Raw genomic sequence first — 15,837 nt, 5'->3', positions numbered from 1 at the left:
CCCCCTTTGAGATTTTGCAAGATTTTTAATATGATTTCCCTGGAAGGCACTGGTGATGTAGCCTTCCCATGGTGCATCTGTGAGGCCATGGCTGCATAACCAGTGCCTCACTCAACTAGAGAGTAGAAAAACAATAACTGTAAGTAAAAGCAAACATTTTTGTTTAACTAATGAATGTAATATGATTTCATAATAGCATGCAGATCTTTACCTCCTTTTACTGTTTCTAAAGAATGTGTTATTCTTTTCTGTCAGTCTTGTCATTCACACACCATTTTGGCAAGAGAATGACTCCTATTTGTTTGATCAGATTTACAGCTTCCTTGGTCACCTAGTATCTCCATGGACAGAAGTAGGAATGCTCATTCTACCTTTAGCACTAAGGGCTTGTTCATACCATGTCCGAATCATGTTCAGATCAGAACAGTTTGTTCCCGGATCAAAAAAGCATCCCAATGTATTCCTGTGGTATTTCTGGGCTCTGTTCACACCAGCGCAGTCCGTTCTGGTCCAGACATAAAAAAATACTGCCTGTCTCATTTTCTCTGCTCTGGAATGCACTGGAAAGCATGGGAATCCATCAAAAATGCATGCAAACGCACTGGACTGTGGGTGTAAGCCCATTTTAGGCTAAACAAAAAAAGCAGCAAAATCACAAAAATAAAAACGTGGCAAAACGCAATGCACCACGTTCCAGGTCTGGTCCAGAAAATTGTGTGAACCTCAGCCTTGGAGATGGGGAAAGGGCACTGAAAACTGCAAGGGTGAACGTGGAATTAAAGCTACCTCTGCCTGATTATGAAGTGTAGCATATGTATGTAAATCATATGCTGTTTTTTCGACTTAATGCCGATTGACCAGGAAGCCAGCTTCCCAGCCAATCAGTGATGAATCGGTCAATCAGCATGGAGCCGGCTTCCCAGCCAATCTGGAAACCCAGCGGCAGGTAATGACCGACCTCCTGGACCTCTTGGGTACGGATAGTACACCCCGCACTGGCGGAGGGGAAGGAGTGTGAGCCGAAAGGTAAGTATAGCTGGGGGGGAGAGGGGAGGCTGGATTGGAGGGGATAATTCAATTTTCCCAAATCCACCTAGGAAAGTGCAGTTACGCTTTAGTTTACCATAAATGCACTGTGCACATGACGTAATACACTATCATCTTTTATTTGATACTGAACTACTTTCTTTTTGTTAGTGCTGTGGAGTTGATGTTTTCATGACATGGCAACACTTTTTGATAATTTTGTGATTATGCATTTGGTTTTGTTTGGAGACATGCAGATACAGCGGTACTGTAGATTCAAACTAGGGCCGATTTATTCAGATATGACATCTGTAGGCTGCGGGAGTAAACTAGAGCACATTGAGTAAGTCTGTGGGAGAACTATAAAAACTCTATATTCAGACAGTGCCGTAGTGGGACTCATTGCCATTAACCCTTCTTCTGTGATGTTAATACTCTCATGATTTTTATAGTGCCATGAGTAGACTTTTAAAGCCCCCTTTTGCACAGGTTCTTTTGAAATTGGCAGCCTTGGCAAAGAGATGTGAAAATATCACATGGTTTTATGAAAAATAAATACATTTCAGACATAGAAGGTATCACGGCAAGAGCCTCTCTGCTTTACAATATCTGAAAAAGCAGCTATGGCAACCACAAAGAATAACGAACAGTCAAAAAGTGGGGAAAAAAGGGAAAAGCCGTAGTAAATGCCATTTGTCACTCCCGAAATGTTACACAGAATCTACATCACTGGATTACCTTATATAATTTCCAAGCTGGCTCTGTTATGGCCTTTGAGTACATTGGATGTCAGGGGTGGTGGTAGGGTTTAAAAACACTTTCAAGGGGCTAGCTGTGGCTCACAGCTCACGGAGTTGCCAAATGCTCCAGCTTTCTGATAGCCAATCAATTACACCTTCTCAGGGTCATGGGCATCTCAATTCCTAGAGGTAGTAGGCAGGGTGTTGATTGCTCAGGCAGCACATTTTAGTTTGTGGGTGCAGTAAGGATGACCTCAAGTGAAAAGTCATACATGCAAAACATTTGGTTCTAGGCTTTATTGATAATTGTATGAAGAGTATACAGCCAATGTGTTTCAGAAGATGTTGGCTTCTCCTTCTTCAGGACGCTCTAAAAACCTGTATAAATTTATGTTGGTTAGAACAAAACGTTGAAAATTAAACCAATTAGCTCCTCACCATACACACAAAAATATCAAGCTGAAGAGTCAAACTTAGACAAAGAGATAAACATAAACCTTTCAAAAGTAAACCTACACAATTATAATAATTTAAGAATATTCAGATTCTTGTATAAGTTCAAACATTACTGTTTTTTTTATTAAGGGAGCTCTCTGGATTTCTACTTATTGCCTAAGGCAACACACTGCGGCCATTGTCAAACTAGTGATTGTGATGGCAATATAAAGTACACTCACCTTCCCCCGTGGTGTCGCTTCTTCGGTGTCCAAATCAGCGAGATGTTGCTTCTTCTCTTCCCTGGTCAACAAGATTCTCAGCGTTTTGGTCAGAGAGGGAGCAAAACCATAGGAGCGGCTGAGTGCTCTTTTGCAATACCTCTTATGACAAATGATGGAACTCAGCTGCGGAAGTCTTTTAACCCCTTCATGACTGAGGCTCTTTTTTTGGCGGAGTCTGATATGCCAGAGAGGTACGTATCCTGGATCTATTACATCTTTATAGCAATCCTGTTGCTTGTGAACAGCGATAGAATCGCTGGTGTGACATGGCCCTAAGTACTCTGTTACATGCTAACTGCAATTTTCCACTGCAGGTTTATATATGTTTGGCTACTAGAGGGAATCACTGATTATCTTAGTTCACCCCTTACTATTCTATGACAAATAAAGCCTACATAGCAGCAGTTGCCTATAGGTATATCCAGGAAGTCTTTTTTGCTTCTGCTTAATAAGTAACCTCCAGCACATCATATAATATCAGCTTAGGCTTCGTATGGAAGTCAGTTATACAATATTCTTTATTTTAGTTAGAATAAAATGGATAACCAAGTGAACCAAACTTTCTGTGATACATTGAAGATTTAAGTATTTTTAAGAATAATAAGTACATTTCTGTGCAACGTGTCTTCATGACACAGACTGTACAAATTATACAGGGTTGAAAGTAAGGTAGTGCCATTATCTTTACAGAATTGTGGGTGGCACTCGGTTATAAAGCTATTGTCATGCTATTTAAATTTAGCACTGAGCGAAGTGAACTCTACTCCTTTTGGAGTGTGAAAATACTTTATTAAGATTTATTGAGAGGAACTAAACTTGCATATGTTCACTTTAACTTATTAGTATTATTTCCACGAAACATACGACAACTCTTAATTTGTAAATAGCTTTGGTAAAGCCAATACATAAAGAATCATCCATCCGTTGTTGTACTCTCTCTAAGTTGGACAAAGCAGATTTTAAAACTTTCAAAGTGTTAGTGGTTCCCTGTGAACTATCTGCATTACATTATTCTGTGAATTGGCTTGGTACGCTGCCCTGTTAATGGGCATTTTTATGCCCACAACAAATCCGTGACATTTGTGTTCAGCATGGGCAGAATAACCCTGACACTCTTCAGTAAAGCTTAAATTAACCTAACGGGAAGCATTTGTCCTGACTACTTGCATTGTTCTGCTTTCTGGGACTGACAGGTACACAGCATTAACTCTTCCTACAAGGATAAATTAAAACTGAACCCTATGCAAACCGCTAAATACACATATAGGAGCTGTCTTACAAGCCAAAGGATTTGTATTTATGTCCACCAATTACTGAGATTTACATGATCCTTTCAGGCAGCACAGCCAACCTGGAGACCTGACTTTTCTTTGCAGCAGTTAAACAACACAGCGTGATCACCTTCCTGCCGAAGCCTGTGATTAGACACTAAAGGAGCAGCAACATACTGATAAGGTCATCTCTCTGTTCCCTCCTGTCAATGCATGTGCATGCAGGATATATAGGGCTGAAACAACTAATCGATAAAGTTGATGATAATAATAGATAAAGAAAATTGTTGTCAACAATTTTCATTATCGATTAGTTGTTTGCTCAATTAGTTTGGCTGTTTGCACCCTTACTCCCTTCAACTTCCCGCCTCACTTGCGTGTTTGTATACACTGACTAACTGTTTGGGAACTGCTTGAGGATCCGCGGCCTCCTCCTCTCCTTCTCCCCTGGATGATCGTAGTGGACTGAGGAAATAATTAGGGCCACCCCGACTTCGCTCGGAGTACCAGTGAGTGCGGACTGACTGTTTGGAGATTGTTCCCGTTCAGGACCTGCGGCCTCCCCCATGCCTCAGCCGCTTCATCCTCCTGGTGTCAACCGGAGTCTGGGTGAGAGTGACTGACCGTTCGGGGATTTTTCCTGTTCGGGACCCGCGGGGGTTGTAAAGTGTATGCGAGGGTTGTAAAGTGTATGCCAGGGTTGTAAAGTGTATGCTCACCTATAGCTAACTCTTGGCTCTTCCAAGTGCAGTGCAGTATTGAAGGGCCACAATGCATGGGAAAAATTAAATACAATGGCTCACTGGGCAACCTCTAAACATTACAGTTCAATTAAATAAATACTCTCAATAGAAAGTGTGTACTGTAACCAAGTAAGTACTTAGACAACAGGTACTGCTGTATCTACTTAGTGTCTGTGCAAAGCAACATCAAATGGAGCTGAGGACCCTACATCTAGTCAATAGGTCTTTTAGCTTAATAATTATGCAGCTTCTTTACTGTTAACGGGCCATCAGGCCTTTCCAACTTCTTTATGTAGTTAAAAGCTTGCTAACCTGTAGAAACTGAGTAAGAACTGGCATCACATTGTATGTTATTGAAAGTGCTAGGAGAATGAGGCTCCTGGGTAGCAATCTTCTGCTTCTGCAAACCATCAAAGAGTTCCTCAAACTGTCGGCAACTATATGCATTTGGATAAACAAGTCTATCATTTATGGCCAAGTTGGAGGACAATATATATCAGGGGTAGGCACTTCAGCTGTGACAAAACTACAGTGCCATCATGCCTCTGGGATTCATGCCAGTGGTTGTCAGAGTGCAATGCCTCAAAGGACTTGTAGTTGCACAACAGCTGGAGTGTTGAGTTGCCTACCCCTGATCTATATTGTAGGCAATGTGATAGAAGCAGAATGTTTTGTTTGTCAGACGTTACCCTTTTTCTCATCTAAGCTCATTATTTCCTTTGCATATTTCTTGCTTACGTCTTATTTTTAAATAAATGATTTGCCTTGCATAGAAACTTGCTAATTTGCCACATATTTTGGTTATGCCTGAGATATACATTGCCTTGGCAAAAACTAAAGTCACCACCTGAATTTAGCTAAGCTAATAGGTAAGAGCCTTCCATTGGATAAGTGTTATGATCTGGGGTTGCTTCAGTTGGTCAGGTCTAGCTTCAGCAACGTTATGTCCCCAAATGAGGTCAGCTGCGTACTTGGATATACTGAATGGCCAGGTTTTTTCCATCAATGGATTTTTTCTTCCCTGATGGCACGGGCATATTCCGTATTGACAATGCCAGGATTCATCGGGGTCAAATTGAGAAAGAGTGGTACAGGGAGCATGATACATCAATTTCACCCATGGATTGGCCAGGCAGTGTATTTTCTCACAATAATTGTATTCATATATCACATAAAGTCAGTGTTACATGTCAAAGACATATTGCGATTGATTACAGTAAAGTAAAGGTTTTACTTGTACAAATGCTGAACTGCTGACAAAGATTTTTTTCGCACCAAGGATTTCCACTCCTGCCTGAAAAATAGGATTGTGAGCAGGGACTGTGAGTTTAGAGTCCATTAGTGTACTAGTGTACTGTTGCCCATTGCTTAAGCGGAAGAGGAATTCCTGACCCCCAAAACACGTTGGCTGTGTTTTGTCACCATTTTTTCTTGTCACCATTTGGGATGCCAATAATAGTTTCATTATGCCTTTTTTTTTAGTCTTCATTCACATGGATTTCTAATTCTGGGTGTCCCCTCCCTTTGGAGCCCCCCCCCCCATTTTGTGAAGAGTTGCTGGAACCGAATATTGCTCCCCTTTGACTAGAGAACATTTTTGGTTCAGCGCCTCATCCCCACTCACCCTTGGAGTCTTTTCTATTTTGACATTTGCAGCTGTCAGAATACTCAGGCAGTGACTGCAGCTGATCGGATGCAGTCACAGTAAATCTGACAATTTTCAGCCTGGCTTCTTTGACAAAAGGTGACTGGAAAATCCACTTTTGTCAAACGGTGCTGGCAGGGCCGCAGTGTATGGCTAGCTTAACACTTAAGCCTTATTCACACTGGGGAAGGTATCCATACATCTGTGCTGGAGGCCATGTTTATGCATCGGGAGATGTACAGATATTCTGCGCAGCCACCTGCTCAATGACAGGCTGCAGCTGCACAGATCCTCAGGCACATTCCAGTGTTTACCTCTGTATAGGGACAGATGCATGGCTCTGGATGTAGGCAGACTGTGTTCAGAGCCATGCATCTGTCCCTGTACCTGTACAGTACAGCGTTTTTCGAAAATATATACTGTTGCTATAAATCGTACCATTTAAAAAATGTATATAAACAGATGTGTAATGTTATTGAGTGGTTCAATTTAAACAGGATACATGATAACAGGAATTGTCACACTAAAGTATTTTATCATGTATATTTAAAGGGGAATTCCAGCTTATGCTATGTTGTTGTAAAAGAAATACAAATCTGACTGAACTAAGCACATTGTCGTTTATATGCTAAGTAGATTGGGTGGTGCAAACCAGAGAACCATTATTAGTCTTGACTGGTACTGTAATTCCTCACTAATGGCAGAATTACAGGTTCTGAAGCCATAAAAGTCACTCAACAATGATTTTGTACATGTGTTACAGAGGTCACAGTTCTGTGGCTATTAAAAACTAGGGATGCACAGATACTTTTCGAGTACCAGTGCAGATACTTGGCATTTTCATGAGAACTACCGGGCTTGCAGAGGTTGCAGCTGGGACCTGTCTCTGGCACTCCACCACTGTCCTGAAATCATTAGTCTGTATTGTTTTAGAAAAACTGTCACATGACAATAAACAAAAATGTATCAGTACTTGTACTTGTAAGTACTCGGCAAGTACCAGTACTCGTACTCGCAAAACTGGTATCTGTGCATCCCTTTATTTATATTTATAAAAACAAAATCGTACATTATAACAGAGATGTACAAATCCCAGGCGCTCCGCGTGCTCCTTACAAATGACAGCTGCCTCCTAACTTTGGAATTTTTCTCTAGTCTAGTCTTGGAGCTCAAAAGTATCGGTACATGTACTCGTACTTCTACCGTGTACTGTACTTGGTATCTGTGCAACCCTATTAAAAACAATGTATTAATGCTTTAATATCTGTACAGTTCCTGTTCATCTAAAGGTTATGTGTTAAGTCCCAGCACAAATGAACACATCTGGCACATGCTGATGTAATGTTTACTGTTTAAACCCATCTCTTTTTTTTTTTACATTTAAAAAGTCTGACTCAATGCTTTGCCCTTTTTATTTGGTCCACAGAAGTGCCTCCGGCTCAATCCTGATGCTCCAGTTTGGGTGTCCAAACAGCGCATCCTGTGCACTCTGAACCACAGCCTGAAGGACGTTCTGAATTATGGGCTCTTCCAGCCAGCTTTTAATGGCAGAGCTGGGAAATTCCTTGACGAGGAACGACTGCTACGGGAATACCCACCTTCTCTGGCCACACCTGTACCATACCTGGAGGTAAAACTGTAATTCCACTTCTGTATTAAAATGTTGTAGATGGAGGGATCTGGTCTGAAGGAAATGATACATATGAGTGCCTGTGTCACCACCTGAGTTTGACCCTTTTACACAATCCAGTTTGAAGGCAACAGATAAAGTTAGCCTCAGTGTTGGAGAATTTCATAGTAAAAAGCACTGTGATATTGAAGCATAGGTAAAAATTTGCTTTTAAAACACCCTAGGATTAAATCACCTGTCGCTAGTTGGGTTCAGTTGGCCTGATCTTTTACTTTATATGCATATCACCATATAGGGCAGATTCAGATCTAGGATTGGATTACCTTTCTCAATTCAGGTCCGTTGGACTAAACGTTTACTGTTCAAACATATGAGCAGATTAAGACCAAGGATTGGATATCCTGTCTTAAGTCAGATTCAGGTGGCTTGATCTCTTACAATATGCACATATGACCTGATAGGGCAGATTCAGATCTAGACTTGGAATCACTATCTTAAGTCAGGTTAAGGGTAGTTTGGTCTTTTACTGTACACACATATGCCCAGTAGGGATGCACAAAAATTTCGGCCGCCGAAACATATTGGATGAAAATGGCACTTTGAGCAAAATGCCGAAAGTACCAACTTTCAGCCGAATTGGCGGTGCATCCGTGATTCCTCTCCTCCTCGCTGGGCGCTGCTCTGTGTCCCCTCTGACACAGAGCAGCTTTTTGCGGGGAGGAGAGAAACTGTCAGGAGGCCGAGCAGGGCAGGGAGGAGAGAGCTGTGAGCAGCGATGTCACATAAGGCTAAGCTCTCCCCCCGCACCGCCCTGCTCAGCCGCCAGTGACAAATCAGGATGGAAAGCAGTATGGGGGAGGAGTGAGCTGTCACAGGAGGCCAAGCTTTCCTCCTGCACCATCGGCTCAGCCTCCTGTGACAGCAAGTCAGGATGGAGAGCGGGTACAAGCAGTCAGCGATCAGCTAATCGCTGACTGCTTGTAAATAATTGAACACATAATATGTTTACTGTGTCCCCAATTATGAATGGACAGGAAGTGCTCTACATCACTTCCTGTTCATTCATGATTGTGTACATGATAAACATACTATCTCCACATGTTATGAACAGAAAAATTCAGTATAGAGAATTCCTGTTCATTCATAAAAGGGGCTGCTGAAAAAGAGATTGAGGACTCTGTGTCTATTTCAAAAGTGAAATATCAAGGGTCTGTTTAGACCCCTCGACTGTAAAGTTAAAAAAAAAAAAATATTTAATGAAAAAAATACATTAAAAAAATATATTTTAAAAACATTTAAAAGGTAAAAAAAAAAATGTTTTTTGGTTTGGGCCTGAAAATGTCTTTACTTTTGGTTTCTGTCAGAAAATTAAATTTTGGTGTGCCTCTAATGCCCAGATAAGGCAGTTACGGCTGATTTCAGCCGATGTACGGCTGGAATCAGCCGTACCAGCCTGAAGTGAATAGCCGAACATTGTTCGGCTCACTTCACTTCTGATCGGTCATTCACTCGGCTGCCCTCGGCAGCATAGTGAATAGACCCCTTAGAGTCAGATGCAAGTAATTTGAGCTTTTACAGTACACACATATGTCCTGAAGGGGCAGATTCAGATTTAGGAGTGTTACACCTATCTCAAATCAGGCTTAGGTGACTTGATCTTTTACTATACACACATATGACCTGAGAGAGCAGATTCAAATCTAGGGTTGGATCACCTGTCTCATGTCAGGTTGAGGTAGCTTGATCTTTTACTGTACACACATATGACCAGATATGGCAGATTCAGATATTTGAACAGGGCTTCCTAATTATGCAGACAGCAGTGGAAGAAGTAAGATACTTTTTCTGCTGGATTGTTTGTCCTTCCTTCATTTTTAAATGGTTATTGATTGAGTGAAACGGATGGTTCACACCATTTATGTGCCGATTACTGGCAGATCAGATTATTTTAAACAATATGGGAATTAATTGGCCTTTGTATAGACAGTTTTGATGAAGATATTTTTAACAGTTATTGTCGTATTTAGTATGTGAATTAAAAGGCATAGTGAGCTATAAAGTTCATATTTTATGAGTCAAAGAGCAATATTTATAGTGTATTGTCTCACTTATAAAGGCTACTGTACACTGATAAAATCTAAAATGTGTTTGGTCACCATAGGCTACTACTGCTTATTACTTATTGTGTCATTTACTATAAAGACTTACCCTGCCTGGCCGGCTTACTGGAGTTCACCTGCTACTGGGGCCCCCACTGATCTGCTCATTTCCCAGCACTCCTCTGCTGACACTGCAGGTTTTGTGTCCATCTTGGAGTCCTGTTGCAAGGCAATAGCTGTAGCTTAGTCCTCCCTGCGAGCCTTCCGTGCCTTGAGTTTTGTTGGCATATCTGAATTAAACCTCACAACTCCTGCGCCCGGGGCTTAGCACCTATCCTCGCCATCCTCTGCAGATATGTATATTTCTGAACCCCAGGTACACTTCTTTTACCTTTGCTCAGCCTCTCATGCTACCTGGCCAAAGAATATAGCGTCAAGTAATAGGCCCTGGGGCAAACACCGTACTGGTAGGTCTGCTTGTATTAAGGGAACATGAGCTTATACAGGTGAAGCTACACTTGCCCAGGTATATATCGCCGTCCCAGGGAAAAGATTTGAGGATTCCCATTTTAAATAAAAGATGGTATTTAATTTTTGTATTCTTTAACCGATTAATCGAAAAAAATAATCAGCCAACTAATTGATTATGAAAATAATCGTTAGTTGCAGCCCTAGTGTTATGTGTTATATGTGTGCTGTTTGTTCTGTGTTGGTGTGTTATGTGTTGTTTGTGTGTGTTATGTGTGGTGTGTGTTGTGTGTACGTGCAGTGAGTGGAGTCAGGGGCGTAGCAACTGGGGTGGGGGGAGGAAGATGGTGCAGCTGCCCTGGCACAAAGATGGGGGCGATGGCCAGGCAGCGAACACACTGCACGCAGAGCTGTACACAGCAAAAGCAAATGGTGGTACACGGAGCTTCGCGTGCAGTGTGTCCAGCAATATCTTCTCCTGTGCATTTTGTTTCTAGCCAATCGGCTAACATGAATCCGCGCATCAGGATGTGGATTCAAACTTGCAGCCAATCGGATTCCCCCACACAAAAGCGTCTGGTGAGAGGAGTCCAGGAGAGAAGCGCACTCGATAATGTTTTCTTTCCTGCACAAGTTCTTTCTGTGACATATGTCAGGGATGAGAGCTATGCAAAAAAAAATAATATGCTATGTCCATTAAATAATAAACATTTGATTAAATAAGAAATCAAAATGTAATAATTAATTAAAGAACAGTTCATAATTAAATAACTAATATTTATTAATTAATAACTGAATAATTAATACTATTTAATTAATTACAAATTTTATTTAATTTTTTTCCAATTAATCGAAAACATAATCGGCTAACTGATTATGAAAATAATCATTAGTTTCAGCCCTTTTCATGTATAACTAGCGCACTTAATTTTTTTTTTAGATTGGTCTGGTTCCAAAGACAGGAGGTTTGACTTCGTTATTTATGGGTTAAGAACGAAGATTTACACAATGAATTAATCTTATCTGAAAAATCAAGCATGCCTGGGGAATATTGCTTGAGAGAAAACAAAGTTAATAGTACAGAAAATATGATTAGTGCAGATCACTTCACATGAGAAAAACAACAAAATAAGAAGGTAACTCAGCAAAAAGAAACACAAGTCTGCAGAGATGGAACACGTGGAGCTAGTTGAGTAACTTGCGTTTACAAAATGCCCTTTTTTATCGCAGCAAAGAAAAAGGTTACACGGTTCATCACAACAGATGTTCATCAATAAAACTAAGACTTGTCAATAATTTAGTCCAAGAGCAGACAGTTAGTCGGGATGAGAGATATGGTAAAGTGCAGAGTATTTAACAGCAGGTACTGTGTAATTGTACCTGTCCAACTTTCAAATGAAATTTTTTCTCTCCTCAGTTTCGCTATAAAAGAAGAGTTTACACACAAACGTTACTGGATGACAAACAGTTTGCAAAACTTCACACCAAAGTAAGTAGAAATAATTATTTCAACTGAGACATATTCTTAGAAAATCTACAGAGCTTTCTCTAAAAAAAACAAAAACTTGCCATTTTGCCCCTGAATTATATTTGCACCATATAATGGAATTTCTTTTTTTATATCATTGTCAAGTCTTGTTTAAAAACACCAAGGGAACAGGGAACGGATATTGCTATGCACTCTCCGCTATATACCGCAGTGTAACTCTGCCCCATAGCCTTCCTTTTAATGACCATTTGTAAAATGCAGGCAGATGTGACTAATGGAGTTTCCTCTACTTACAGCCTCATTAAGGCCAGCAGGTGCAGCTCAGTGCTGCGTGCACAGCCGTATCGGGCAGCTCCCGGGAAGGACAGGAGATGCGTGTGATTAGTACGCATCCCCTGTCTTTCTCTATGGGAGTACGCGGCCTACGCTCACCCGAAGTACGGGTGCGGGTGTCCCGGCTCGGATGCAGATAGGATCCATCCTGTCAGCGTACGAGTACGGACACCCGTACCACCACGGACGTGCAGGGCGAGTGAGCGTAGGGCGGCGTATGGCCGCGTATTCCCACAGAAGAGGACAGGGGATGCGTACTAATCACACGCTGCACCTGTCCTTCCCAGGAGCTGCCCCATACGGCCGTGCACGCAGCACCTGTCCTTCCCAGGAGCTGCCCGATACGGCCGTGCACGCAGCACCTGTCCTTCCCAGGAGCTGCCCGATACGGCCGTGCACGCAGCACTGAGCTGTATGTGCCGGCTTTTTCTAGTGTGAATGAGGCCTAATGCAGCTGAGAGAACTCAGCGATTGGAGGAGTGGCTGGTCACATGACTTTTACAGGTTACATTAATAGAGTCTCCCTCTGATTTTTTTCCCCTACTCTCCCATTCAAAAGCCAGCAAAGAATATTTGTAAAACACATTGGGGGGAAATTTATCAAAACTGGAGCAGACAAAATCTGGAGCAGTTGTGCATGGCAACCAGTCAGCTTCTACCTTTCTTTTTCAGATCTTAACTGAACAAACTGAGAATAGAAGCTGATTGGTTGCCATGGGCAACTGCTCCAGATTTTGTCTGCTCCAGTTTTAATACATTTCCCCAATTGCTTTTTTTCTTCTTTAAAACAGTTGTATGGCCATATACAGGTGAAACTCGAATAATTAGAATATCGTGCAAAAGTAATTGCAGTAAGTGCTGCAAAAGGGGCCCAAACCAAGTACTGAGTACATATGCATGCTTGTACTTTTCAGAGGTCCGATATTGTTCTATGTACAATCCTTGTTTTATTGATTGCATGTAATAATCTACTTTTTTGAGGTTGTGGATTTGGGGTTCTTGGGGTTTTCATGAGCTGTAAGCCATAATCATCACAATTATGACAAATCACAGCTTGAATTATCTTGCTTTGCATGTAATGAGTCTATCTCATATATTAGTTTCACCTTTTAAGTTGCATTAGTGAAATAAATGAACTTTGCACGATATTCTAATTATTCGAGTTTCACCTGTACTGTATACTGCAGTTTTAGAAATCTACCCATTTGTGTCATCATTGCTTTAGTCAGCATAATATAGTAAAAGGGTGGCCACTAGCACACAGTGAGGGGGATTTATCAAAAATGGAGCAGACAAAATCTAAAGCAGCTGTGCACAGCAACCAATCAGCTTCTTTCTTTCATTTTCAAATCTTAACTGAACAAACTGAACAGAGAAGCTGATTGGTTGCTGTGCACAGCTGCTCCAGATTTTGTCTGCTCCAGTTTTGATAAATTCCCCTCAGTGTGTCAGTTTTTGGACAGCATGTTAGTTTCTTTCCCATTGCATAAGAAATGTCATCAGCTGGTTTTATTTAGTGACTTCAGTGGCTTATGGTTTTAAAGCACTATGCTCTTTTTTATTAGTACAGCTCTTCTTTAGCCCTGGTTCACACCTATGCGGCACTGTTTTTGCACGTTTGTACGCATGTTGACAGCATGCGGTCATTTGCGCGTTTATGCACGTTGTGCACATTTGTATGCGCAATTAACGCGCGTACCTGAAGACGCACGTTTTGATTGGTAGCTCATAAACCATTGTGGGCAATGGAAGAACGCACGTATAAACGTAAACGCTCACGAAAATGTGCAATATGCATCTCTTGCACGTTTTTGACCATTTTCAATTAAGTCTATGGGGAGTAAAAGCGCTTTTAATCACCCAAAGAAGCTCCTGTATATTTTCAGGCGTTTTCCTGCTCAGGTGTGAACCAGGGCCATTCAAACTCATGGGATTTTTTGTGTTGGGCAGTTAAAAACGCTTTTCGACCTCAAAAACACCTAGGTGTGAACCAGGGCTTAGACCCAAGGCAGCTATTTTGTGGGATTCATTAGAAAGGCATCTTGTGTAGCGACAGCGTTAATACCACCTTCCTTTTAAGATTATATTAGTTACAGTTATGTTCTACTTCTACAAATCCTGCCTGTGTTGTGGGATACTGGGCACAGGCCAGGATCTAAAGCAGGGAAAATCAAACTTTGGCCCTCTAGCTGTGTTGCAACTACAAATCCCATTATTTCAAAGGCAGATGCATGATAGGATTTATAGTTTCAATACAGCTGGAGGGCCAGAGTTTGCCTTCCCCTGATCTAAAGGGATTGCCCATAAAATACTGTATGTTTCATGGGTACTCACCAGAATGTCCCTCAGCAACCACATGTCTAAAGCAAGTGCATTAGACGTCACAAGTCCTTAGACTGCCAGAGCCTGGGGGAGAAGAGTCTGCAGGGAACGGTCTAGCAGCCGGGCAGGATCAGGTGAGTACATTTTCATAATTGTAGCCCCTATAAAAAAAATGAGTAGTTAACGCACGCAGTGCAGGGGTAGCCCAACTGCAAGGGTTCATTTTTAAACTTCCTGGGGTTACTCTTTAAGAATGTACATGTATATATATGTAAACCAGTACCATAAAATACAGTATTGTATGGTACTGGTTTACATATATAGGCAGTCCTTATATCAGCAATGTGCGCGATAGTAGTTAACATCAAGCTCCTAAAATTCGATTTACATATAGACCATTGTTTAGTGAACAGTAAAGATCATGTGCGATGACCAAATGAGCCTAAAGGCTTTAGGAATAGAATATAGTGTTTAATTGCATGCATAGGTTCACTGTAGAATTAACCCCCCATGTGCAGCCACATTTCACGTAAGAATAGGTAATTAAACTACATCTCACTGGAGGATTCAAAGGATTACGCCCCCACACAGCAATTCAGTCATATAGAAAATGTGCTGCAAGGCTTGCAACAACAACACGTCTTACCTGTGAACATGGACTAGACGGTGGCTAATTGGGAGCCTTAAATCAAAATGATTATGGGTAAGGGAATCTTTCCCCCAATAAAGTATTTCTTGTACATCTGCATGCTCAGCCCAGTTTGTTCATTCACTTGAAATAGCCTCATAGAACACTGATTTGGCTATTCAGCACTTTCAACCTAAGACTGTGCAACCAGATCTCCTTGCAGATATCATTACAGTAGGAAGAAGCCACTATAAATGTGAACATTGAAAGACACTAAGGTATTAAGGAGGTGTTTGTTTTTTCAATAAATAGACTTACCATTCACAGTTACATTTAAAAGAGAACTATGGAGTAACCTTTTTATCCCCTAGTTCTCTTTAGGGTCACGGGAGGACATATACTAACCACCTCCTGTGACCCAAAGCACAGTACATAGCAGGCTATTGATCGCTATATACTGATAGCGCCGAAGCCGGGACGGATCCTGACAATACTGTCGAGATCCACCCAACCGGCTGATTGACAGCAGGCTCTGCCTATCTAGAGGCAGAGCCAGCTGTGCCTGCCCCTCCCCCATCCGTTCCTCCGGTCAGCACTGAAGGGTTGGAGAGGGGAGGGCAGAAATCCCTGCGGGGAGCGGTGATTGACAGTCACTGCTCTCTGCAGGGAGATGATCGGGAAGTGAGCGAGCAACAGTATGTGTTCGCTCACTTCCCGATTAATA

General features: G+C 41.6%; 1 protein-coding gene across 3 annotated transcripts in view; it reads left to right on the top strand.

Moving 5' to 3' along the window:
• SHANK3 (SH3 and multiple ankyrin repeat domains 3) overlaps positions 1-15,837 on the top strand; it is a 281,977-nt gene that overhangs the window by 111,832 nt on the left and 154,308 nt on the right. For all 3 annotated transcript variants that reach the window (XM_018564419.1, XM_018564418.1, XM_018564420.1), the window contains 2 exons: positions 7,571-7,774; positions 11,759-11,830. In XM_018564419.1, coding sequence (XP_018419921.1) covers positions 7,571-7,774; positions 11,759-11,830 — 276 coding nt within the window. The remainder of the gene's footprint in view (positions 1-7,570; positions 7,775-11,758; positions 11,831-15,837) is intronic.

Source organism: Nanorana parkeri, unplaced genomic scaffold, assembly GCF_000935625.1.
Source record: "Nanorana parkeri isolate BGI_ZX_2015 unplaced genomic scaffold, ASM93562v1 scaffold749, whole genome shotgun sequence".
NCBI classification, from domain to species: Eukaryota; Metazoa; Chordata; class Amphibia; order Anura; family Dicroglossidae; genus Nanorana; species Nanorana parkeri.
This window is presented reverse-complemented; position numbering and strand designations above follow the sequence as displayed.